The sequence below is a fragment of the Bubalus kerabau genome, chromosome 6 (assembly GCF_029407905.1).
Source record: "Bubalus kerabau isolate K-KA32 ecotype Philippines breed swamp buffalo chromosome 6, PCC_UOA_SB_1v2, whole genome shotgun sequence".
NCBI classification, from domain to species: Eukaryota; Metazoa; Chordata; class Mammalia; order Artiodactyla; family Bovidae; genus Bubalus; species Bubalus kerabau.
Window position 1 is genome coordinate 109,631,310 of NC_073629.1, and position 24,395 is coordinate 109,655,704.

Sequence of the window (24,395 nt, forward strand, 5' to 3'; positions counted from 1 at the left end):
GTGTGTGTGCATATGCGGGCCTGCACAGCTGGGTGCACGGGTCTGTGCCCCAGTGTGCCAGGGCCTGTGTCTGCACACATGTGGCTGTGTCCATGCACAAATCTCTGGGGGCCACACATCGGTGTCTATGTGTGGTTGTAGACCTGTGACCACCCAAGTCTGTGGTGTCTGCAGCTGTGTGTCCATGCGCTCACGTGTGTCTTTTGTGCCCCGGGACCTCTCAGGGCTCATCCGACTGCAGGAGCTCATCATGGCCCCGTCGAGGTACAACATCCGCCTCAAGATCCGCCAGCTCCCCCTTGATTCTGACGACTCGCGCCCGCTGCTCAAGGAGATGAAGCGAGGCCGGGAATTCCGCATTATCTTCGACTGCAGCCACACCATGGCTGCCCAGATCCTCAAGCAGGTGTGTGGGCGCCGGCCAACGGGAGGGAAGGCTGGGATCTGCCTGCCATTTCTCCCAGCCACCCTCATTTCCCAAACACAGCCCTGACGTCAGCCAGATCAGAGTTCAATCCCTAGTCTGCCTCTTTCTGGCTGTGTGACCTTGGGTGGTCACTTTACCCCTATGAGCCTCAGTTTCACCAGCAGCAAAATGGGCACAGTGGTCTTGACACTCCGACTTGCTGTGGGGATGGGATGAGACAATGGATCAGCTGCCCAGCCAGGCCTGGAGCACAGAGGGTGCTGAGTAAATGATAGTTTCCACATCACCCTGATGCAAGTGGGAGGCAGGGGCTACTGAGGAGGCATAGAACACTTGAGGAAGCACAGAGACCTGGGGGTATCACAGCCTCCAGACTGCCTCTTCCAGCCACTAATTCCCTGCAGCCTGTGGCACTCAGTGTTACTCTCCGATCACTGGGAGGTTTATCGAGGCTCCGCATCCCATCTGCTCAGCTCTGCAGTGATGGTGGGGGAGGAGAGTGGCTTGCAGTCCTGGCCACGCCTCCATTCCCGGACGAGCCCAGCATGGCGTGCTGGGAACCAGACCAAGCTCTGCCAGCCACCCAAGAAATCAACAATGAAATTGCTCACAGCCCCCTCTGGGGGTGTCACAGCTGAAACCAAAACCACTCTGATTCGAGCCAGTGCTTTGTGTAAAAGGCAATTATATGGTCTCAGAAAGCGTCCCTGGTGATTGGAGGAGGCATTCTGTGGGGCCTTGATACATGACCCCGAGAGAGGCAGGTGGCAGGGAGGGGACGCAGGGAAGCCGAGGGAGAGGTGCCGAGCTGGGGCCAGAAATCTATTCAAGGCCTGACGCCCCCCACCCAATCCTACAAGGGGTGCCAAGAGGGATAGCAGCCTGTGTCTTCCCCAAGGAAGCCTCCCACCAGGCACCTTCACACAGCAGCTAAAAACTCGGTTGAGGGCATGAATCCTGTTCCTGCCCTGGGGCATGGTGTACCTGAGAGCGAGTGGCCCCGGGGTCATCCCCTGCTCTATAGATGGAGTAAACGATCGCTCCTTTATCTGGTTCTGGAGGATTTGGTGAGACGAGTGAAGGAAGGAGTTCATCCTTGTGCCCAGGGCACAGTCAGCACTGGATGTGGCACAGCTTTAAACTCAAAGTGGGAGACTCAAAGCTCCCGGAAGTCCCTTAGTCCTCGTTCTCTGGCCCATGGCGCCCAGCGCTCTCTCCTTTTTCAGGCACGTGGAACCAAGTAATAAAGACCACCACTGCTCATGTTCACTGAGGAGTGACTCTGTGCAGTGTACACACACCCCTGGGAAGTGGGGCGATTATCCTGCTTGATTTACCAGCAGGGAAACTGAGGCTCCAGGGGAAAGTCCTAGGCCTGACGTCACCCAGCCAGAAAGTCAGAATTGACTCCCTGGTCTGCTGAGTTGGAAACCCCTAGAACTGAAAGTGGAGATTCTGTGTTCAGCCTGACACTGAACTAAACCAAGATGAGCGTGACTGCTGACCGAGGACTGCTCCAGCCTTTCACCTGCGGATGCGGGCTGTGAATCCCCTCCAAGACCGGGAAGAGATGAGAGGCGTTTTCAAAGTATACTTGACCTCGTGACATTTCCCCCTGAGCACTATGTGGGCCCACATTCTGAAGAACTCTGTAGAAAATGCATTATGGTCATTAGTATTATAGATTATAGGCTTCTAATAAAATACATAATATAAAATGTAGACTTCACGATGGTGGGTGATAATAATTCACACAGCCACGTGGCCTGCTGTGTGGTCAGCCAGCACCCAGGAAGCAGGGATATCTCACTGCTTCCCATTGGGGAGCCTCAGACCAAGGATAGACCCTGCTCTTTAGGTCTGGCTGGGTTGGCGGGGCTCGGGCTCCCACAGACATCTTTCCAGAGCTAGGACAGTGGATTCAGCTGAGTGGAGTCAGGGGACTAGAGAAGCCAGTGTTCGGTGGATTCCATCAGCATTTCTCCGAGTGCACAGACCTGGAGATGCTTCCTAAAAACTCAGACACCTGGCCCCCACCTGGGCCTGCAGAATTTGGCATCTTTGGAGAGTGCGGCCCAAGATTCTGCAGTTTAACATGTCCCCTGTGATTTTGCCGCACACTCTGGTGTGAAGTCCTCTGCTGTCTGCCAGCCGGCCACTGTCATGGTCACAAGGTCTCACAGGACATCCCACTCTGAGCATCCAGCCTCCCCCAACCCACCACCAGCCAGCCTGTGATGCCCCCATCCTCATCCTGGCCCCCCACTGGGGTAGAGAGAAGGAGGGGCTTCTTGGATGTTCCCTGCAGGGCACTAACGCTTTGCTCTCCCACAGGCCATGGCCATGGGCATGATGACCGAGTACTACCACTTCATCTTCACCACACTGGTAACGTACCTTCGGGTCCTGGCATGGGTCAGGGTGGGGCTCCCTCAGAACAAGGTCAGCCTCGGGGGGTGGGGGGAGGACAGTTGCTACAGGAGATTCAGACTGGACTTGCTTCCTAAGGCTGTAGGCGTAACCCCAGACAAGGGCACAATTTGTCTCTGTGGCCCACCCACTTTGAGAAGGGGCATCATGTTGTGAGTAAGGGTAGGGACTCTAGAACCTGCCGGTGTGAACACAAGCCCCTCTGCCTGCTGGCAGAGAGACCTTGCAGAAGTCAGTTCTTCCTCTGCAAAATGGGCACAGTCGTGGCTCCTGCCTCCTAGGACTGCTGTGGGAACTGAGTGGGTTCACGCACTGATGCACTGAGGGCAGTGTCTGGCTCGTGTGAAGCGCTGTTATTAGGACAATGACCCCTGGCCCCTGGCCCACGCACCTCCACACAGGTCTCAGGCCTCATGCAACAGTAGAAGCCGCCACTTTGGATTCCTGCAGCATCCACGCCTAAGTCTGACCACTCACCGTCAGCCAGGCCAGCCCACCTGCAGGCTCCAGATGGGTCTTGTCCAAACCGTGAGAACATTTAGGACCATTTAAACCCATTAGGATAATTAGCTGTGGTCTGAGATCAGCAGAATAAAGAGATCCCTGTGCCAAACGGGCACCAACTCCCAGCCACCCTGTCTTGGAGCCAGATGCCCTCAGATGTCACTGGGCCCCAGGTGGACTCTTCTGCCCAGCCCAGGTCTGGGGCAGGTGACAGCATCTTTAACCATCCTGGTGATGCAACCATCTCCTGAAACCTACATCAGACTTGCTGCTGCAGTCCTGCAGGCCTCTAGCTGTGTTCATTCATTCATCCAGCACCTGGCTAACATTCCTTACCCAGGGCCTGTGCTCGGCTAGGTGTCTCAGGATGCCTGATCCTGAGGCCTGCCCTCAAGGAACTCCCATCCTGTCCAATCTGCATTTGTACGTCTAACTCATTCAGCAGACTTGTGCTGTTACACGCCTGGACAGATTGCCGTGGGGCACAGTAGAAGGAGGCATCAGATGCCACAGGGCTGGTGGAAGGTGGGGAATTTCAGACTGCCTTTATAGGAAAAAAAAATGCTTGAACTGGGCCTTGAAAGGTCAGAGGGAATTCACTAAGGAGAGAAAGGAATGATATTCCACAGAGAAGTTACAGCATAAGCAAAGGTCAAAGACAGGTTAGCTCTTCGAGGTTCATTCTGGTTGAGTCAAAGTGTCAGTTGCTCAGTCGTGTCTGACTCTTTGCGACCTCATGGACTGTAACCCGCCATGTTCCTCCATCCATGGGATATTCCAGGCAAGAATACTGGAGTGGGTAGCCATTCCCTTCTCTAGGGGATCTTTCTGACTCAGGGGTCTCCTGCATTGCAGGCAGATTCTTTACCATCTGAGCCATGCTCCTTTATGTACTAGTTGATTGCCAGCACCAATTGTGTTCATCTCTTCCCAACTCCATATTCAATGACATCACTCAGGTAGCTTGAAATTAGCCATGGCAGGAGTATTCATACTACAGAAGTTGGCAGATGCTACAAATAAAAGACACTTTCCTACCATCCCCTGACAGCTGGTTATTAAGCATTTCCCAGCGCACCAATGCCTCTCTGCACCCCCAGCCACTATACCCTGTACTCATGTCTGAGTCACCTTGCTCCCTCTCCTGATCCAGTGCTCAGATCTGGGGACCTGCCAGGAGCCATGGTGGGAGAAAGGGATTCTGGAAGCTGGTGACTGAGACCAGGCATCTTCTTTCCCAATTCCCTTTTGGAATTCTATTCACCCAAGCTGGCTTCTCTCCTGGGAAAGTCATCGGAGGCTGGGGATAAAGCCATCAGATCCCCAACATTCCATCTGAAGCTAGAAGCAGGGAAAAGGAGCAAGTCTGGGAAGGTGGGCACATTCCAGGGATCCCAGGCTCTCTCTCCAGGTGTGGCAGCCCTAGCATTCCCCGACTGCGCTCCTTGGGTGCTGAGACCTCTGCACCCATAGAGGTCCTCCCTAGCCCTGTGCTAGCTCAACACATTCTTCCCACACTTCCATCCTGCTGGCTCACCTCCCTGAGTCCTTGCCGCTCTGAGTTGCTCTAACAGAGCCTTGGAGTCCCCGTAAGAAAATACAAGGGAGGAACAGGCAGACCTCCCAAGGTGGCCATGGCCCCCCTACAGACCATGCCCATCCCCGCTTCACATTACTGTCCAGCGCAGTGATGGGAGAGCAGGCCTCAGAGGCACAGATAAGGATGAGAGTTGCTGTTCCACCACCTCTTGGCTGTGCCCGTGGGCAGATTGCTTAACTTCTCTGGACCTCAGTTTCCTTGCCTTTAAAATGGGAATAATTCTGATGCCTCTAGGCCTCAGGGGTTTCTTTGGTGGCTCAGACAGTAAAGAATCCACCTGCAATGTGGAAGACCAAGGTTCAGTCCCTGGGTTGGGAAGATCCCCTGTATTATTCTTGCTGCCTGGAGAATCCCCATGGATAGAGGAGTCTGGCAGGCTACAGTCCATGGGGTCGCAAAGAATTGGACATGACTGAGGGACTAAGCACAGCGCACAGTTAAGCCTGAGATCCCACATTTAGCCTCTTTTGGTCTCACTCAAGTAACCTCAAGTCACTAGGAACTCAGGAATGAAATATGAGGCCGAAGAGCAGACATGGAGAGTCGTTCTGGATCCAGAGCAACTCTGAACATCATGGGGTTTATGCTCCAAACCTCTGCCCTGAGGCTCAACCAAGCTTCTCCATTCCCCTCTCTCTGCCTGTTGCTCCCTCCCTCCTCTCTGAGCCTCAGCTCCTTTCTTGTGATCTCTGTTCCCTGGAAACTTCAGCTCATCTCAGCTGCCCTGGGATTGTCACATCCCAACAGACCATCCATTCGGTCTCTGTCACTTTTCAGCATCTCTTTCTCTGAGTGTTATCTGCCTTCCCCAGGTCAAATTTCAGACTGGCCAGGTGCCAGTCAGGGCAGTATATAGGCATTTGGGGCTGGACAGTTCCTTCTGGAATATCCTGCCCAGGATACAGAGTTTAGAATCCCTTCCCCACTTATTGATTTCCAGGCTTGATGACAAATAAATGCCATCCCCACAGTTTCTAAAGCCCCCAGGATAGGGACTGAGTCATCAGCCAGATTGTAGCAACCCCCCAGGAGGTGACCCCCTTGGCTGGTCAGCTGAGGTCTGACGGTGGGAGGCAGAGTGCGGTGGATTCACAGAATCCAAGGCTTGGCCACCAAGCAGAAGGACTGGGACACTGAGCAGTCCCTTTCAAAGTGGCAGGAACAAAATCCACAGATCTCATTCCCCGGCACTGAGTACTGCCCCCTCATCCACTGTGTCCACACAGGACCTGTGCTTAAGTCCTCTCTGGGCCTTGCTCCCAATCCTGGCTCCAGAGAGTCTATTAAAGGCATCTCCACCTGGCTCACGCCCTCATTCCAAGACCAGAGATGTGTCCCCTCAGGGAGCTGAAGCTTTGAACTCTCAGCCCCATGGTCTGACCTGACCTTCTAGGCAAGACTCTGGGGAAGGTACAACCCTGGTGACTCGGGTGGCTCCTCACATCAACCGCACTGCGAGCATGGGGTCAAGGTTGGAGGTCCCAGAGGGAAGGGCAGGGCCAACGTATCCTTGCACCCTGGGGCAGTATCCTGTTCGCAGAGAGTGTCTGCTTTCCCTAAATTTTTATGTTTTTGTTTGTTTTGGGGGGTTCGGGGGGTCTTTGCCTCAAAGCATGTGAGATCTCAGTTCTCAACTAGGGATCAAACCCACATACCCGGTAGCGGAAGCTGGAGTATGACCACTTGACCACCAGCGAAGTCCCTGCTTTCCCTGCTCTTACATATCCTCCGTTCAATCTTTCATTTACTCACTATCCAGCAGCCGTATACCTACGCTCTCAAGGCCCCAGGTACCGAGCTAGACTCTTAGGTGAGGGGTGGGGGTTGTCTAGAGGCGGATCCAACACAAAGTTCAGCAGCTGGTGGGCTCCCTTTGTGCATATGAGAATCAAGGATAGTGCCCAGTCTGCCTCTGTATCGCCAGTGATCAAACAGAGCCTGGAATACAGTAGGCGCTCACTGATGCCTGAATGAATGAATACAATACAAAGTAGAAAGTAATCGGTGAAATCAGCATCCTCATCATAGCAAGAGTGAAGACCATGCACTCTGGGGCCCATCTGCCTGAGTTAGAATCGAGATTCTTCCACTTACATGGGCAAGTTACTTCACTTCACTGTGCCTCATCCCCATCTGTAAAATGGCCACAGCAACAGTACCGCCTCGTACAACTGTTAGGCTGAGCATTAAGCAGGTATGTTGACATCAGTAAAGCCCTATGGAAAGTGCGTGGCATTTAGCACTACTGCTGCTGCTAAGTCGCTTCAGTCGTGGCCGACTCTGTGCGACCCCATAGACAGCAGCCCACTAGGCTCCTCTGTCCCTGGGATTCTCCAGGCAAGAACACTGGAGTGGGTTGCCATTTCCTTCTCCAATGCATGAAAGTGAAAAGTGAAAGTGAAGTTGCTCAGTCGTGCCTGACTCTTAGCAACCCCATGGACTGCAGCCTACCAGGCTCCTCTGTCCATGGATTTTCCAGGCAAGAGTACTGGAGTGGGGTGCCATTGCCTTCTCCATTTAGCACTATGTAAGAGTTAAATAGATCATTAAAATAACTCCTGCTTATATTTTTTATGTGCATACCCCATTTCATCCAAAATTCAGAACAACTAGGAAGGTATGACTTTTCCAGTTTTACAGACAAGTAGAAACTGCGACTCAAGGAGTCTACTCAGTAAGAAAGGGGAAGAGCAAGGATTTTGACCAGCTGGGGGCTGTCCGACTCCAAAGCCCTCTGCTAGGCTTGTAGCAAGAGCCTTCAGGCAGTGTTGCCTGGCTTCCTCTGGCTGGCTCAGGCTCAGATTCCACAGGCCATGATGGTCCAAGCATTACGTGATTAACACTAATGGGGGGGACAAAGCCTCCACAAATCCCTGCAGCACCCACACTTCACAGGTTCTAAAGCCCTTTCTCCATGTTGCTGATTTTCCTTTTCACAGGGCAGTTTGTGATTGATGGGGAAACCTGGGACCAGAGAGATTGAGTGAGCTGCCCCGAGCCCCACAGCAGATCAATGACAGAAACCTTGGCTCCTAACTTCTTTTCCAGCCCACTGCCCTCCCTCCCCTGACCTCTCTGAGGGTCAGGGAGAGCCGATCCTTCTAGAGACACAGTTGCTACAATATAAACAGTTCTGCAGTGGAATATGCATGTGTGTTGGAGGGGGCAGGTACCAGGGCATCTCCCAGAAGCTCCCCATATGCCAGGGCATCAGCTATGTTCCCTGGGTCCCCACGTTCTGCTTCTAGTTCCAGGTCCAAGGTCCTCCTTCCAGCTTCATTGGCTTAGGAGCCTACCTCGTGATTCTGCCTCTTGGTGCTCATTGGTCAGTCCTGGCTGGATTTGGGAGGGCAATGGCATTTGACATTTATCTTCTTTGCTTTAGGAAACCCATGTCACCAATTCCTCGCCTCAAAATAATTCTCCAAACTTGCTTCTCCCACGCAGAAGACATTTTAATTACCCCAGCTGCCATTATCTGTGCCAGCCAGCTTTGAGCCATTCCCAGATAACCCCACGTTAATCAGCCCCAGCTGAGCCCCTGGTCCATGTCATGTGTAGGTAAAAGCCTGGAGGTGAAAAAAGAATTATAATAAATTAATAGATAAGCAATCACAATTAATGCCACTTCCCGGCAATAACAGTTATATCATGGGAAAGATATTTTCATCTGTCATTCCTTAAGGCGATGTTTTCCGAGCTTCAGCTTCTACCCAGTCAGACCCATGGGGTGCTAATGAATTAGTCTATTATGTTATGCTGAATGTTTCTAAAAGGTCCCTCGTCGATACTGAATTCAATGTGTCAACATTTGGCATGGAGAACAGCAACTTTTTGCCAAGCAGCAAGGTTGTGCACAGTTCACTGTGTACAGCACATGGGGTCTCAGCCCAGGGCAGTTTGGACAAAAAATTGTAGCCAGACAAAGAGGCTTCTTTTCCAGCTCCCCGTTGTCACTGCCCTCATGTCACATGGATGGTGGCACTCGGTGCCACAAGCCTTGCAACACTTTGCAGCTGAGCCCAGGCTCAGAGTGACGGATGAAGATGACCCCAGCAGCGACACCCCATCATGCCCCCTCCCAGGCTGTGATTGGCCACAGCCACTGTGTGACTGTCAGCCAACCCAGCGCTGCATCTGGAAACTGGAAGGGCTGACGTCACCAGCACCCGAGCCCCACCAAAGCCAGAGATGCTGCCCTCCCCACTAAGTCCAGAGGGCCTCTGGTCCTCAGGGAGGTGAGCCAAGTCAGGGAGGCCCTAGGTAGACTCGTGATGGGCATCTTTCAGGCTTTGGGTATCAGCACTGAGTTGGAGAAGAGGCTGAGCCTCATTACAGGGGCAGAGGGAGAAGGGCGCCCCCTGGGGGCAGAGCTCAGCTTTTCTTCTGTGTCCCAGGCAATTCAGCTCTGGCCTCAAACTTGCATTCACCACTCTACAAAGCAAAATCCCTCCATCTCCCCAGACCCACCTTCTTCAAAGGCAGTTTAGGGAAGATCTGTCATTTCTAAAGCAGTCCCTTGAGGGACTCATCCACCACCCCAGGGAATTTACCAAATCACCCCTAACTTCTAGCCCCATAGAAAACTCCCTCTGAGAGTAGGTTATAAAATTCTACTCTCTCATTTCCAGGCTCTTCCCAGAGAGCTACCCAGCCAGCTGATCCTTCTATCCACTTTGACTGATGGGAGTATTTGGTATGGGAGCTTCTAGGGGAGACAGATGCAGACATAGAGAGTTCTCATGAGTGGGATGAAAGCCAAAATGTCCCAAGATAAGAGCAGAAGCACCTTTGACCCACCTGATCATGTGTATCTAGAGTAGTAATCACGGGAGGCTTCACAGAAGAGGTGACACTTGAGCTGAATCTCAGAGTGAACCCACTCAAGAAGGGTTGAGAAGACAGATGTTCCAGCCCAGAGATAGACAGAGCACACACAAAGACACTGGCACAGAGAAGCTGCATGATGGGGAAAGGGGCCACGAGGAATGGGGAAGGGAGGCGAAAATGGTTTGGTGCTCCTGGGGCAAAAAACTGAGAGGCGGTGGGAAGAAAAGCGAGGCTGGAGGGGTGCAGAGCCTGGCAAACTACACTAAGGAATTTGTGCTTTATTCTGAGAAGGCAAGAAGAAGCCATTGAAATATGCCAAGCAAGGGAGTGGCAGGGTTGGGTTTATCCTTCAGAAAGACCCCTCTGAATGCCATGTAGAGGGTGACTGGAATACCCAGTGGGTGGGAACTGAAGGCTGGTCATGGGACAGAGGGAGGGCTTGGGAGCTGGCAGACTCGTTTTGACACTGTTGCTCGCAAGTGTATAACCGTGAGCAAAAGACCTAACCTCTCTGTGACTGAGTTCCTTCCTCTAAAATGGAGTGATAATAACACCTTTCTTGTAAGGCGGAAATGTACATTTAGTGAGTTAGTATACATAAGGCACTTAGAAACTGTTCTGAGGTTTGTAGGTGCTCAGTAAATGTTAGTTCAATGTGATTGTTTTTATATTGCCAAGAGGGGTAAGGCAGGAAGGATGCAACTCAGGTCTGCTCCTCTCCTCCAAGAACCCAGTTGTGTCCTGGGGGGCAAGTCAATTAGCTTTCACAACCTGCTGCCAGAGAAGGCAGAATATGAATATTTATCAGCACTTGTGCGATGTCTGCCATGCACCAGACATGTTCTAAGTATGTCTATTAGCCCATTTCTTCTTCAGGATGACCCTATGTGGCAGGTACTATTTTCATACCCATTTTGCAGATGAGGCAGGTGAAGTAAGGAGAGTAGATGGCCTGGCCTCACAATCTATGCTCATAACCATCACCTGGGGCTGCCCAGTGAACCATTCTCAGGGAGCAGCTGTGGGAAGAGAGGCCTCTTTCCTGTGTGTCCCCTGCCTTGCTCTCCATCTCTGACTCCACAGGTCTCCGCTTCTAAGCCCAGAGCCATCTCTGTGTGTTTCCCGGTCAGGAGTAATAGCTTAGATGAGCGGCTTCTCAAAACACATGTTGCAGCCCCACCCCACATTCTCAGTGGCCCGTACTTTCCAAAACAAGTTCTCCAAAAGCAATTCTGATGCGTGTCTTGTGTTTGACAACCACTGGGGACATAAACACAGGAAGTTTTAAATAGAACAGATACTATGTACTGGTAAATGCATACTACCAGCTATCCAAAAGTGGGGAAAACCCAGGTTTGTAATGCTTGCCAATTTTCATTGTGTGCATTCTTGTACTATGGCCAATGTCAAGCTACCAACGAATGTCACTGAACATAGTTGGGAAGTGTTGATGATTAGCTCTTACAAGCCGATGGGAGCCAGCTCCAACACCCCACTGAGCTGGACCTGGGAACAATTTCTGCACTGCTTCCGTGAGCAGTGTGACCTTAAGGCGAGCCACGTCACCCCCTCTGGTCCGTGTTTCCTCTGCAAAAAGGGAATACTATTGAATACCTACTTTACAGGGGATCGTGAGAATCAGATGACACACTCCACTTGAAGGGCTGAGCACAGTGCTCACCCTCCACTCACTCCCCACTGAGACTGGGGCCACACAGACACCCTCTGGCCAATTCCATGGGGACTCCTCCATCTACTTCCGCCCAGCCCCTCCCCCATCCCAAATCCTGGTCTTGAATCAGGGCCCCATTTGAGCAAGGCTGGGACTAAACTTTCTTTCCTGGGCTCAAAACTGCCCCCAGCCTCTCCCCTAATCCCTAAACTCTTAAAGGGGAAACCAATACTGTGTATTTCAGAAGGAGGCCAATTGGAATTACAGGAGGAGTTCTGCATGAATTAGGAACATTTTGCCTGGAAAATCCCATGGATGGAGGTGCCTGGTAGGCTGCAGTCCATGGGGTCACAAAGAGTCGGACACGACTGAGCGACTTCACTTTCACTTTTCACTCTCATGCATTGGAGAAGGAGATGGCAACCCACTCCAGTGTTCTTGCCTGGAGAATCCCAGGGACAGGGGAGCCTGGTAGGCTGCTGTCTATGGGGTCGCACAGAGTCGGACATGACTGAAGCGACTTAGCAGCAGCAGCAGCAGCAGAGACCAGAGAAGACCAGCTCTGTGGGCTCCAGGTTTTATCCCTCATTATTTTTCCATGAACCATCATGGATTTAACTGAAGCTGGGACTGTGATGGGGCCAGATGTTTCTCCTGATGACTGCAGCCACGGACCATTCTGACCCAGCATTGGATGGATTGACTGAGTTGAGGGACCTGGGAAAGATGATGGGCCAGGTTGCGGGGGTGGGGGGTGAGAGCGGAGGAGAGAGAAGAACAGTGGAAGGCAGCTGGATGGGAGGAGAGTGTGGAAAAGAGCAGACAACAGATGAGGAGGACCTCAGACTAAGACCTTAAGACTCATTTTCCCTACTAGTGGAATGAGGCCCATCTAGATTATCAGCGTATATGTTTCAAAAAGTAACATGACTCTTATGCAAATATAGAATGAACAGGAGTCCAAGATGTATTCAAGTCATGAACAAAGGAGCCAGTAGGATGACAACACCTGCTCAAAGAGCATTTGAAGGATTGAGTATTTATAGGTATTCGGTGTAGGGAGAACATCAGATAAGTCAGCTAAGTTAGGTACAAAATGAATTAATGTCCTACAGGGCAATAAAACCACCAGCTTGGGGATTATCTTTTCTATGGGCAAAAGTCTACACATTAACTCAGGATCTGGGCCTTTAACCAGCGGCTGACAGTGCAGTCAAACCCAGGTGAATTCTCCCAGAGAATCGCACAGTCCCCGGAGGGCCTGGCGAGCGATGTGTCCACGTGACATTGGAAGGACGTGCTGGTCTCCATCTTCCTTATCTCCAAGTTTGGGAAGTTTTTCTTTCTTTTCTTCTTTCTTTTTTTAAAATTGGAGGATAACTGCTTTACAATGTTGTGTTAGTTTCTGTTGTACAACAACATGAATTAGCTATGCTGCTGCTGCTGCTGAGTCACTTCAGTCGTGTCCGACTCTGTGCAACCCCATAGATGGCAGCCCACCAGGCTCCCCCGTCCCTGGGATTCTCCAGGCAAGAACACTGGAGTGGGTTGCCATTTCCTTCTCCAATGCATGAGAGTGAAAAGTGAAAGTGAAGTTGCTCAGTCGTGTCTGACCCTCAGCGACCCCATGGACTGCAGCCTACCAGGCACCTCCGTCCATGGGATTTTCCAGGCAAGAGTACTGGAGTGGGATGCCTGAATTAGCTATATGCATACATAAATCCCCTTCCTCTTGGACCTCCCTCTCACTACCCCCATCACCCCTCGAGGTCATCTCAGAGGACTGAGCTGAGCTCCCCACACCACCCACCTCCTGCCATCCCTTCTCAGCCTAGCATCTGGCTCCGCCCTCTGCAGCCAACCCCCTTCTTCCCCCCTGCCCCCTCCCCTCACCAGCTCATGATGTCCCAGAGCTGAAGCTAGGTTGCCCCCATGCATTAAGACCTGTCTTCCCAGCTTTTAGACCCCTGCACCAAACAGGATGTGACTTGGCCAACATGCTGACTGCTCCTAGGATGCAGGGTGTCAGGGGGCCTGGCTGGTGATGTGAGGTCGAGGAGAGAGAAGAGGGCCCTGTACTCCTTCAGTCCCAGGCACAAGAGTCAATTTTAATTCTTTTTATTGAAGTATGGTTAATTTACAACATTGTATAAGTTTCAGGTGTACAACAGATGATTCAGTTATGCGTGTGTGTGTGTGTGTGTGTGTGTGTTTGTGTGTGTGAATCACTCAGTCGTGTCAGACCCCATGACCCCATGGACCCGTCAGGCTCCTCTATCCAGAGAATTCTCCAGGCAAGAATACGGGAGTGGGCTGGAGATCTCCAGGGGATCTTCCTGAGCCAGGGATCAAACCCTGATCTCCTGTGTTACAGGCAGATTCTTTACCATCTGAGCCACAGGGAAGCCACCTCAGTTATGCATATACACCTATATATCTATCCTTTTTCAGCTTCTTTTCCATTATAAACTATAAGACAATGAATACAGTTCCCTGTGCTATGCAGTAGATCCTTGTTGCTTATCCGTTTTATATATAGTAGTATGTATCTGTTAATCCCAAACTCCTAATCTATCCCTCCCCCGCTCCCCATTTGGTAATCATAAATTTTTTTTCAGAATAGACTATTTTAAAATATCCTCTTTGGGGAAATAAAATCTTCCCTCAGCTTCCCTCTGGGTAACTTGGAGATGCCCAGACCCAGTGCCCTTTGTCTTCCCAAAGGAGGCCTCCCCCATCAGAGGAAGTGACGGTCATGACCATTATCACGCTTCTTTGCTGTTCCAGGCTGGGCATTTCATATGAACTGCTTCACTGGGGCCTATAAAGGAGGCACAATCCCCGTTTTGTAGATGAAGAAACAGGCTGAGCCGTGTGTCTGAGGTCCGGCAGTAAGTCCGTGGGGTCAGCCACCAGGCAGCTAGGTCTGGCTAACTCCAAGAGCAGAGCCCCCATGAGTGCTCCATCAGCGCCCCCTGAGCCTCCACCCCCAGAACTCTGCAGGGAGCTACAGCTGCTCTGGGGCCCCAGTAGGGAGTGTGGGAGGTAGGGCTGGAGCTCACAGCTGTGTCACATCTCTGTTTATTGAAACTCTCTCTGTCAAGGATCTTTACGCTTTAGACCTGGAGCCCTACCGCTACTCGGGCGTGAACCTGACGGGATTCCGCATCCTCAACGTGGACAACCCTCATGTCTCGGCCATCGTGGAGAAGTGGTCCATGGAGCGGCTGCAGGCGGCTCCCCGGGCAGAGTCCGGCCTGCTGGATGGGGTGATGATGGTACTGACGCTGGATGCGCCAGACCCGGGGGCTCCCCTCCCTCCCTCCCTTCCTTCCCTTCTCTCCTTCCTCCCTGTTTCTTTTTTTCCCTCCCACCACTTCCCTTCTTAAGACTTACACTGCATCTGCTAGACCTGAGGCCAGGGGCCAGGGACACTCAGGAATCAGACGCAGGCCCCCTCCCCCCACCCAAGTACGGGAGTGCAGGCATATAAACAGGTGGTCACAGAGAGTGGGGACAATGTCCTGGATGCAGAGGACTTTTAGCTGTGGTGGGCAGGAAGCTGGGGAGGCTGGAAAGGTGAGCGTGTGGACAAGGCCAGGCAACAGAGAGACGCCGGGGGTGGAGGGCCTGGCAGAGAAGATCTGAGCTGCAGAGGGAGGGAGTCAGGTGTCTGCAGAGCTGCAGAGACACCCCAAGCCTGGCCTCTCATCAGGAGCCAGGACAGGGCCTTTCCCTCTCCAAGACACCATGCTTTTGGCGAGGGAGATAAAGGGAGACAGGGAAAGGTGGGCTGAGGACTCTCAGGGCCCGAGCCACTCTCAGGCAGCCCTGGGCTTCCCCTCCAGACGGACGCGGCCTTGCTGTACGATGCCGTCCACATCGTGTCTGTATGCTACCAGCGGGCACCCCAGATGACCGTGAACTCCCTGCAGTGCCACCGGCACAAGGCCTGGCGCTTCGGCGGCCGCTTCATGAACTTCATCAAGGAGGTGAGTGGCCCCTGCACTCACCCCCACCAGGGCCATCTGCTGGGGCCACAGAGCAGTCAAGGGCCCAAGTTTGGGAGTCTAGTCCATGTGAACTTGGGCCAGAGCTGTTTCCTCAGGTGCAAATGGGCTCAGCAGGGACCAGTCTTACAAAGTGACAGAGAGGTTGCGTCCTTGGCACACAGTAGGTGCTCAGTGGGTGGTTGGCATTGTCGGCAGGACACAGCCTGGGCCTTAAACAGCTGAGCGTCTTTGCCTCCAGCTGTGTGGCCTCAGGCAAGCTAGTGTACCTTGCTGAGCCGGGTATGAAGCATGCCCATCTCCTGCAGATGCTGTGAGGACAAAATGAGACATCATGTGGATGAGGCTTAGTGCTGAGGGCAGAGGCGGCTCAGTAACTCGTAATCAGCCCCACAAACTCCTCTTCACATCATGGGCCCATCAGCCTGTGGTCCCTAGTGGGACCTGGCTCTCCTGGCACCATGGCAACTGTGAAGTCCCATCCGGCTCAAAAAACCAGAGAACATGTCCTGCTGCTGAGAGGATGAGCATGGAGACGCACAGTGCCCACGTTTCCTTTCAGACTCTCCATCACTGTTGTCCTTACAAATGCAGAGTGTATTGTTCCCATTTTACAGATGGGGGCACACAGGTCTGGGTCTGTGCCCTGGCTCCAGGACAACAAGCTGTGTGACTTTGGGGAAGATGATTAACTCTTTGATCCTCAGTCTCCTCAACTAGTAAGAGTCCCTGCCTCAAAGCATTGTTGGAAAAACAGTGTAAAAAACTGTAAGCAAAGCACATAGCCCAGGACTGGGCAGAGTCAAGTCCCAGTAATGGTAGATGAGGAAGGCACATAGGGGTGAGATCTAGGTGTGTAGGGGCGAGATCTCTGGGTCAGAAGGAGCGACCTGTCCAGGGCAATGTCAAGTGCACTTAGGAAAAGCCCCCTAGGAGGGCTTTGCATAGACCACGTCTTTGTAGCCATCACAATGAACCAGGAATGAAGCAGACTGCCTTGAGAGTTCATTCAATTCATTTATTCACTAACTATGTGTGTGGGTCTGCTGAGTGGCCAGCACTGAGCCTGTGCTGGGGATCCAGCGGGGTTAAAACAGACTGGCAACTGCATGCACAGAGCTCACCGCCTAGGGAAACGTCAATCAAGGTATTCCATTAGTGAATGCAATCCCTTGACAAATGAAGGCAGCACAATGAGGGGAAATAACAAAGAAGTTCACCACTCAGCAGACAGGATTGCTCCCCTAGAGATCCCAGTTCACCATCACTGTTTGGGACAAGGGCAGTAACACCTCCTGTATTTTAGAACGACACTAAAAGGCATATGGCCTTAGAGTCTGATACACATGCCTTTGGGCTTGTCTCTGCCTCTTCCCAGCTGTGTGGTTTTATACAAACTCCTGGACATTCCCAAGTGTCAGTTTCCTCACCTGGCAAACCATGTCCTAGTCCCAGTGAGGGAGCAGTTAAGTCCTTGGCACGGGTTCCCTCACACCTAGAAGAGACTCCGGTGTCAGCTGTTTCGGTAGAAGAGGACCATGAGGGTTCCTTCTCATCCAACGCCTCAAAACTGTGGAGGCAGTCTGATGGTCCAATGCCCTGAGCGAGGCCTGGCTGGCCTGCACAGTCGTCAGCTTGTTCTTGGGGAGCACGGAGGCCTCACACCCCACCCCCTGAGCCTCCTACCTCTGCAGGCCTCCAACCCAGTAGCCAGAGACTGACGTGGGTTTCTCAGTGACCGGGGCCACAACTCTAAGACCCTTAGGAGCCACACATAAGTGACTCTGAAACTTAACCACTTTTCAGCGGTGTGATCTTAGACAAGCTACTGAACCTCTCTGTGCCGCTCCGGCACAATGGAGACAACAGCAGTGTGGTCGTAGGTGAGTCATGATGTGTGAAGCGCTTAGGGCAGTGCCTGGCACAGAGCAGATGCTGAGCGGATTGGCTGCTGTTACTATTTCTATCATCACGACTGTCTTCGCAGAGGCTTCTTGCTCCCCGGTGGGTTTCCAGCTACAGAGGATCTCCAGGCCACAGAGCTTCAGAGAACCCCCTGGAGTGCTCGAGGCTCAGTCCTGAAGCCCCAAAGGGAGCAGATGGCTTGCAGAGCAGAAAGGCGCCTCCCACCCCAGGACTGACGGGCCCTGCTGGAGTGTCCGCTCTCCTGTTTCCTGGCCCCAGCGCAGTGAACAGCCCTCACCACACACTCTCCTTCACACAGTACTTTCAGAAACATCTTTGTCTCAACTCCATGTGGGGGAAGTGGAGACTGAGGCCCAGAGCAGCTGTGAGGCTCCCCGATGGCCCTACAGCTGGCCACCCCCAAGACCCAAGCCCGCTGCCTGAGCCCAGCACCCGGTCTTCCTCAGACCATTTCCAAGTCTCCCGTCTCCCCATCTGACTGCGTGACAGTAAATCATTTTAAAGACTTGGCATTTCCGAGAGGAGCTGGAAAATACCAGGCCGGAGTTCAGAGCTTGTGAAGCATCTTTCATTTAGGGAGTCCTGCGCGGCAGCTGAAAGGGGCGGGAGGGCTGGGAAATGTCACAGGGCGGAGCTCCCGCGGCCCCCTGGCCTGGCCCTGCCCCTGCCTGCCCGCCCACAGACAGGCCGCACACCTGCTGACATTTAAGTCCTCTGGAGCTGACAGGGAGGAAGGCTTCCCTCCCGCGCAGGTCTGAAGACCTGCCATGATTTCCCCAGGGGCCCGGGGAGATAGCCTCAGGGGGCGGGGCCCAGGCAGAGAAGGGGGGAGGCGGAGGGACTGGGAAGCCTCAAGGGAGCGGAGCTTCCCTGTGAGGTCATACACAGTGGCCTTCACCTTCTCTGATGCATTTTTAACTGAAGTAAAATAGTGTATGCCCTTCCTGGTAGCTCAGAGGTAAAGAATCCGCCTACCAATGTAGGAGACGAGGGTTTGATCCCTGGGTCGGGAAGATCCCCTGGAGGAAGGCCCGGCAGCCCACTCTAGTATTCCTGCCAGGAGAATCCCATGGACAGAGGAGCCTGGCAGGCTATAGTTCATGGGATTGCAAAGAGTAGGACAGGACTGAGTGACTAAACAAGAACAAAACGGTGTATAACATGTAAGTTTCAGGCGTAGGACATTATAGCTCCACATCTGTGTATGTTACAAAGTAGTCCCCGCTGAAGGTCTGGTTACCATCCATTATATACAGTTGACCCTCCACACTTTATGCCCACCCCCAACCCGGTGCCTCACTGTTAACCACCAATCTGTTCTCTGAATCAGATGCATCTCTAAATCTCCATCCCCAAGTCCAGTCGGCAGTTTCCTGGGCTTCATAAACTGCCCCCACTCAGCTTGGACACAGTGACCCCAGCCCTTCAGCTCTGCTCAGCACAGAGGGGATCTGCCTGGCACCACCATTACTTGGGACCTGCAGAGCTCAGCCTGTCTTTGAGCCTCAGTGGCCATGACTGTAAAATGGGGACAATCATGACACCCACCTGATAGGACTGTGATGCGAACCAGATGAGCTCATGCAGGGAAGTTAATCATGGACGAGCCTTCTGTGATAGGTGTCTACGGAGGTGGCCCACGTGATCATCCTCCCCTCTGCCCCCAGCCAAGGGCCAGCCCTAATCCAAGGGAGCCCCACAGGAGGAAGGGACAAAGGAGAAATCATAGCTGGGGCTTTGTGTTCCAGGCACTGTGCTAAGCCCTTGATACACCTTTGTCACCGCCTGTGAAATAGGTTATTGTCCTCTTCCTGAAGCTCAGAGAGGTTGGATGCCTTATGCAAAGTCCATGTTCCACCCACTTTTGATTTCCAGCCCCCTGGAGCCCTTCGAGGTGCACCCCTCTGCCTGAGCTAGCAAAACACATGCCATCTACACCCTTATAAGACTTTACAGTGCCAGACGGCTGCCCAAGTGCTCGGAGATTCCCATGGATTTTAGCTTCGGTCTACAGATGGGCCTTCAGGGATCCAGGAACCCATAAACTTGTGTATTATATTCTGTAAGCTTGGGTGCTGGGGAAACTTCAGCCATGGAGAGGCTATGGAGCCTTCTTCAGAATCTGCAGGGATCATGACCCCAGTGGGGTGAGGCACCTACTGAGCCTGTCTCCCAGGGCTTCTGCAGAGGCTGCATGGGGTGAGTGGCAGGAAGGTCCTTATAGCACTAATGCTCTAGGCCCACAGAAGAGGTATTGGCTAGAAGGGCCGATGGCAAACTTTCTGTACAAAGGGCCAGATACTGAATATTTTGGACTTTGCAGACCAGGGCTTCCCAGGTGGCTCAGTGATAAATAATCCGCCTGCCAATACAGGAGACGTAGGTTCGATCCCTGAATCAGGAAGATACTCTGCAGTAGGAAATGGCAACCTACTCCAGTATTCTTGTCTGGAGAATTCCATAGACAGAGGAGCCTGACGGGCTACAGTCCATGGTGGTGGCATACGTACCATCTAATGGGTGTCACAAAGAGTCAGACACAACTTAGGAACTAAATAAAAGCAACAACAGACTAGACAGTCTCTACTGCAGCTATTCAACTCTGAAGCTACAGCACAAAAGCAGCCAGAGACAACAGGTAGATACACGGGTGTGAGTTTAACAGGAAATGGATCCATGTGTATCACCAGACATCATTTCCCAATCCTGGCTTTAGAAGACGGAGCCTTTCTCAGTTTAGACCCGTTCCTTCTCTGAACCTCTGCCTGCCTCTCTGTTAATGATGCTAAAAGCAAGAAAAAGTAGAGAAAGCTACCATTTATTCAGGGCTCAGGTTGTACCTATGGACATGAATCTGAACCAACTCTGGGAGACAGTGAGGGACAAGAAGTCTGGCATGCTGCAGTTCATGGGGTTGTGGAGAGTCGGACACGACTTAGCTACTGAACAACAAAAACAACAGGTTGTACCAAGCACCATTCTCAGTTTTTCATGAGACTTACTTCATTCTGCCCTCATAGTGTTTTGGTGAAATGGGTACTGTTATTAGTTCCATTTTACAGATGAGGAAACTGAGGCAGCAAGGCAGAATTAAATCCCCAGGTCACACAGCTAACTGAGGTTGGACCCTGTATTCTGACCCCAGTTTTTAACTGGGACATGAGTGGAGTTGAGGTGAGAGACCTGCTCTGTCACCCCTGGCTCTCTGGGGGTTATTCTGTCTGGTCCTACAGCCAGAGCTGGCTTGGCCTCTTGACTTTCTGCCCCTCGGTAGGTCTCACCTGCCACAGTCTACCCACTTGCCTCTTTGCCCCTCCTTGGGGACCTGACATGGACTGGACTACCCCCTTCTCATGGCTTCGAGGCGGGGGCTCATCTGAGCGCATCTGAGATCGATGTTGTACACGAGAAGGTGCAAGTGTAAAGCTGGCTAAAGAACATAATAGAATTTATGGAAATCGCTGGCTCGCACCACAGCCCTAGCAATGATGGAGGTGATTATTAATTAATCATGGTCTTGGGGGAACAGTATCAGTGCAAGGAGTAATTAAAATGAAGCATTATACAGTTGTACCGAATGATGATTTATGAGCCCGAGGAATTGCCGCTCTGCCCTCTCCCCTCCGGCAGGCTCAATGGGAAGGATTAACTGGACGGATTGTTTTCAACAAAACCAGTGGCTTACGGACGGATTTCGATCTGGACATCATCAGCTTGAAGGAAGACGGCTTGGAGAAGGTGTGTGAGCTCAGCAGTGGGGGGGCGGGCCAAGGAGCAGGGGCTGTTAAATCCCCCACGACAGATCCCAGGCAGAGACCCTGAGAAAGAGGGCAAGACCCCATCCAGCTGCCCCCTCGGGGCTCAATACGACCCGGTGTGGCCACTGCCTTGGCCCCTCTTGGCCTTCTCAGCCTGGAGGGGTGCAGAACCCAGTAGCCTGGCCGTGGCAGATATTCAAACGATCACCCTGTCAGCAAGGGCCATCAAAGAGATGCTTAACCTGGGAAAGGTTCATGGGACAGATGGATTGTCTCTAAGTCCTCTGTCATGGGGCAGAGGGACAGACGTGTCCTTGGGTAAGAGAAACTCTCTAATGACTTATGGATGCCTGCCTGGGGAGTAGTGAGCTCACTGTCCCTGGAGACATTTCAGCAAAATTGAACAAAGGGATTGCTTGTCTGGGAGACTGGAGGTGATTCTTATCCTTGGATAGAGGTTGAAGCACATGGATTCTGAACTCCCCATGCTAAGCTTCTAAGGCCTCTGTGATTCTGGGAATTACAAGGAAAGCAAGCCCACAGGGCTGGCCTCCCATCCGGCTACCATAGAAATATTCGTAATGGGGCCAGTTCTGACCCTTGGGAGACATAAGCAATATTGTGACAAAGTCAGGCTGCTGGGCTGAGAAGGAGATTTAACATCAGCCCTGATTCTCAGCATTTCCTTGGACCTCAGGGCCAAGGGCTCAGCCACACCCCCTGGTCCCTGGGAGCCACCAGGGCACATCTCCAACCCTGGGAGAGGGGGTGTATAAAATGCAGAAGTGGAGGGGCCGCCCCTGGTGCCTGTGATCCTTCAGGGGCCCTTGATTCCTCTCCTATCTTCCCCTGCCCTCCCTGGTCCAGGTCTCTTCTGTGGATTTTTTTAACACCCCAACCTGGCTTGCCACTTCCACTCCTGGACCCTCCATCCATCCCAAATGCACACAGAGATGAAGCTACCCGATGCACAGCTCCACTCTGCCCTGGGACTGTGCGTGGCTGCCCAGTGCCGAGGCATTCAGCATCTGCCTCTCACCCCAGCCTTGAAGACTCTCCAGGAAATGCCCCGATTTCCTCTCCAGGACAAGTCTCCACTGCCCCCCAAATATTCCTCAAGGCCCAGCCACATCCCTCCCTCCCGCACCTCCAGGCCTTTGCCCATGCCATCTCTCCGGTTATAGGAATGGCCTTTGTCTCCTTGGTTCGTTCCCACAGGCACAAACCCAGCTCTGCCTGGGTTGTACTTTGTGGCCAAGGTGATGCCATTTAGTCCTGAGTTTCCCACGGACTCGTGGGGCCACTGTCCTGGGGCCAGGTGGCCGGGACAACCTCACCACTCCCCTTATAGCAACAGTCCCCTAAGGACAAGGTGCTATACCCCCTCTTCCTAAGATGATCCAGCCCTGTTGGTCTAACTCTATTCACACTATAGCTTATCAAGCGCTCTGCCAGCTCCTATTTAGACTCCTGCAGTGCTGGGAGCCCGCTTCCCCCTCTGGCAGGACCACTGTAATAGTTCTCACTCGAGCAGCTGTCTCATTTTTGCTCTCTCAACTCTCCATCTCTGGGGATAGCCTAAAATTCTAAGGATGGCAATTAGATGGCATGTATGCCACCACCTCCCACTCTCGTATCTATGGCAGGCATCAGTAATCGCCCATCAGAGCACTTTTGCCATCTGAGCCTACCCGCAGCTCCTACCAGCCCTCCAGCAACTGCAGACAGACCACAGCTAATACTCAAGAAAACCTCTCTACTATACCTAGACACCGGCTGACCTGCAGAGGCCCCACCAGAGGCTCCTGGTCACAGCCTCCCAGATAGTGGGCAGAGAGTCTCTGAAAGCTGGGTCCTCCTCAGTCTTAACTGTTCTCCGATGTCCATGGGAGATAGGGTAGGAGTTCAATAGCTGCTTGCTGGAGCAAGGGTTCCTGCTGGTCACCAGGCTGCCAGCCAGCTGTTTGTTGACAGCTTTCTGCACCCAGACCTGCCACTAGGGTCCCTCATGCTGGGGCTGGGCTCTGCGCTTGGCCCCCTTGAGAGAAGAGCCTGTTTGATGCTGTCTGATTGTTTTCTCTCCTCTGGGCTCTGGGGGTCTGCACAGAGAAAGATGCTGCCCAGAGAGGGTGCTGAGCCCCCAAACACAGCCATTCTGCCTCTCGTCACTTCTCTCTCATCACTTCTATTTACTAAGCCGGGTCATAGCTGATCCAGCCAGCTCCAGCCAGTGGCTTTGGGGGGATTAAAGCAGAATTACCCAAGCATAATTACATGTCTCTCTGCTATCTGCTTTGCACAGCTCTCTTAATGGGATGTTTGCATTCGGCCTCCCTGTTTAATTGATTAGGTTTCCTGAGTGCCGTCCCCCGAGCCCCCAAGCAACTGGGCCAAGGACAGGATGGTCAGGCCAGAACCTTCCTTGAGAGGTGCTGATATGGGCACAGAGAGGGGCAGAGTTGGATCCCAAAGGCTCTTCAAGAGACCCAGGGCTTGAGAACCATTTGTAAACTTGATCTTCCCTTGCCTCCTTCCAGCCCCAGGCCTGACATCCACAAAGGCACTATGGGAACAGAGATTAGGCCACCTCAGCCAGAACATCTGCCAACTTTAGGTGTAAAACTACAAAACAAATTGCCTTCAAATCCAATGGCATCCACTGCCCTCTGTGAGGGTGTTCCATTCTGTCTGCCACCCCCTGAAATAGCCACAAAGACCAGCATCCTGCCCAGACTGAGTTCCTGCGCAAAACACATCTCCTTGTCCTTCCACACATGCCTAGGGAACATCTCCCTCGCTCCAGGCCCTGTCCTGGGCTCTGGAGGGCATCTGGCCCCAGAGCTGGCACAGGCTGAGACCCAGTGAGTGAGCAGCTGGTTCCCAACTCTTCCCTAGGAGGCGGGAGGCCGCCCCCCACCCCCAGGCTTGGAATGACTCTGACCCAGGGCAGGATCTGACCCTAACACTAACTTGACTTCATGGCATCCGCTCCACCCCAGGCTGACTTCCACTGTGCTTCCTGGGCTCTCCTTATATTCCTCTTCTCCCTCTGCATTTCCCTTCCATCTGGGATGGGTTTGCCAGCAAATGGGGAGGGAGGAGAATTCAGGAGACTCAACATCTCGGGGGCTTCCTCTGGGAAGGAGGAAGGCAGCAGGGCTGTCAGAAAAGTTGGCTCAAAACTTGTCAGCAATGACGATGCTCCTAAAAGGTGGGAACAAGATGAGTTGCTTGCTGA

The 24,395-nt window shown here is 52.7% G+C and overlaps 1 protein-coding gene across 1 annotated transcript in view; it reads left to right on the forward strand.

The window, feature by feature from the left end:
• GRIK3 (glutamate ionotropic receptor kainate type subunit 3) overlaps nucleotides 1–24,395 on the forward strand; it is a 253,335-nt gene that overhangs the window by 176,399 nt on the left and 52,541 nt on the right. The window contains exons 4-8 of the mRNA XM_055586371.1: nucleotides 225–406; nucleotides 2,762–2,815; nucleotides 14,568–14,741; nucleotides 15,312–15,455; nucleotides 21,030–21,137. Of these exons, the coding sequence (XP_055442346.1) occupies nucleotides 225–406; nucleotides 2,762–2,815; nucleotides 14,568–14,741; nucleotides 15,312–15,455; nucleotides 21,030–21,137 (662 nt within the window). The remainder of the gene's footprint in view (nucleotides 1–224; nucleotides 407–2,761; nucleotides 2,816–14,567; nucleotides 14,742–15,311; nucleotides 15,456–21,029; nucleotides 21,138–24,395) is intronic.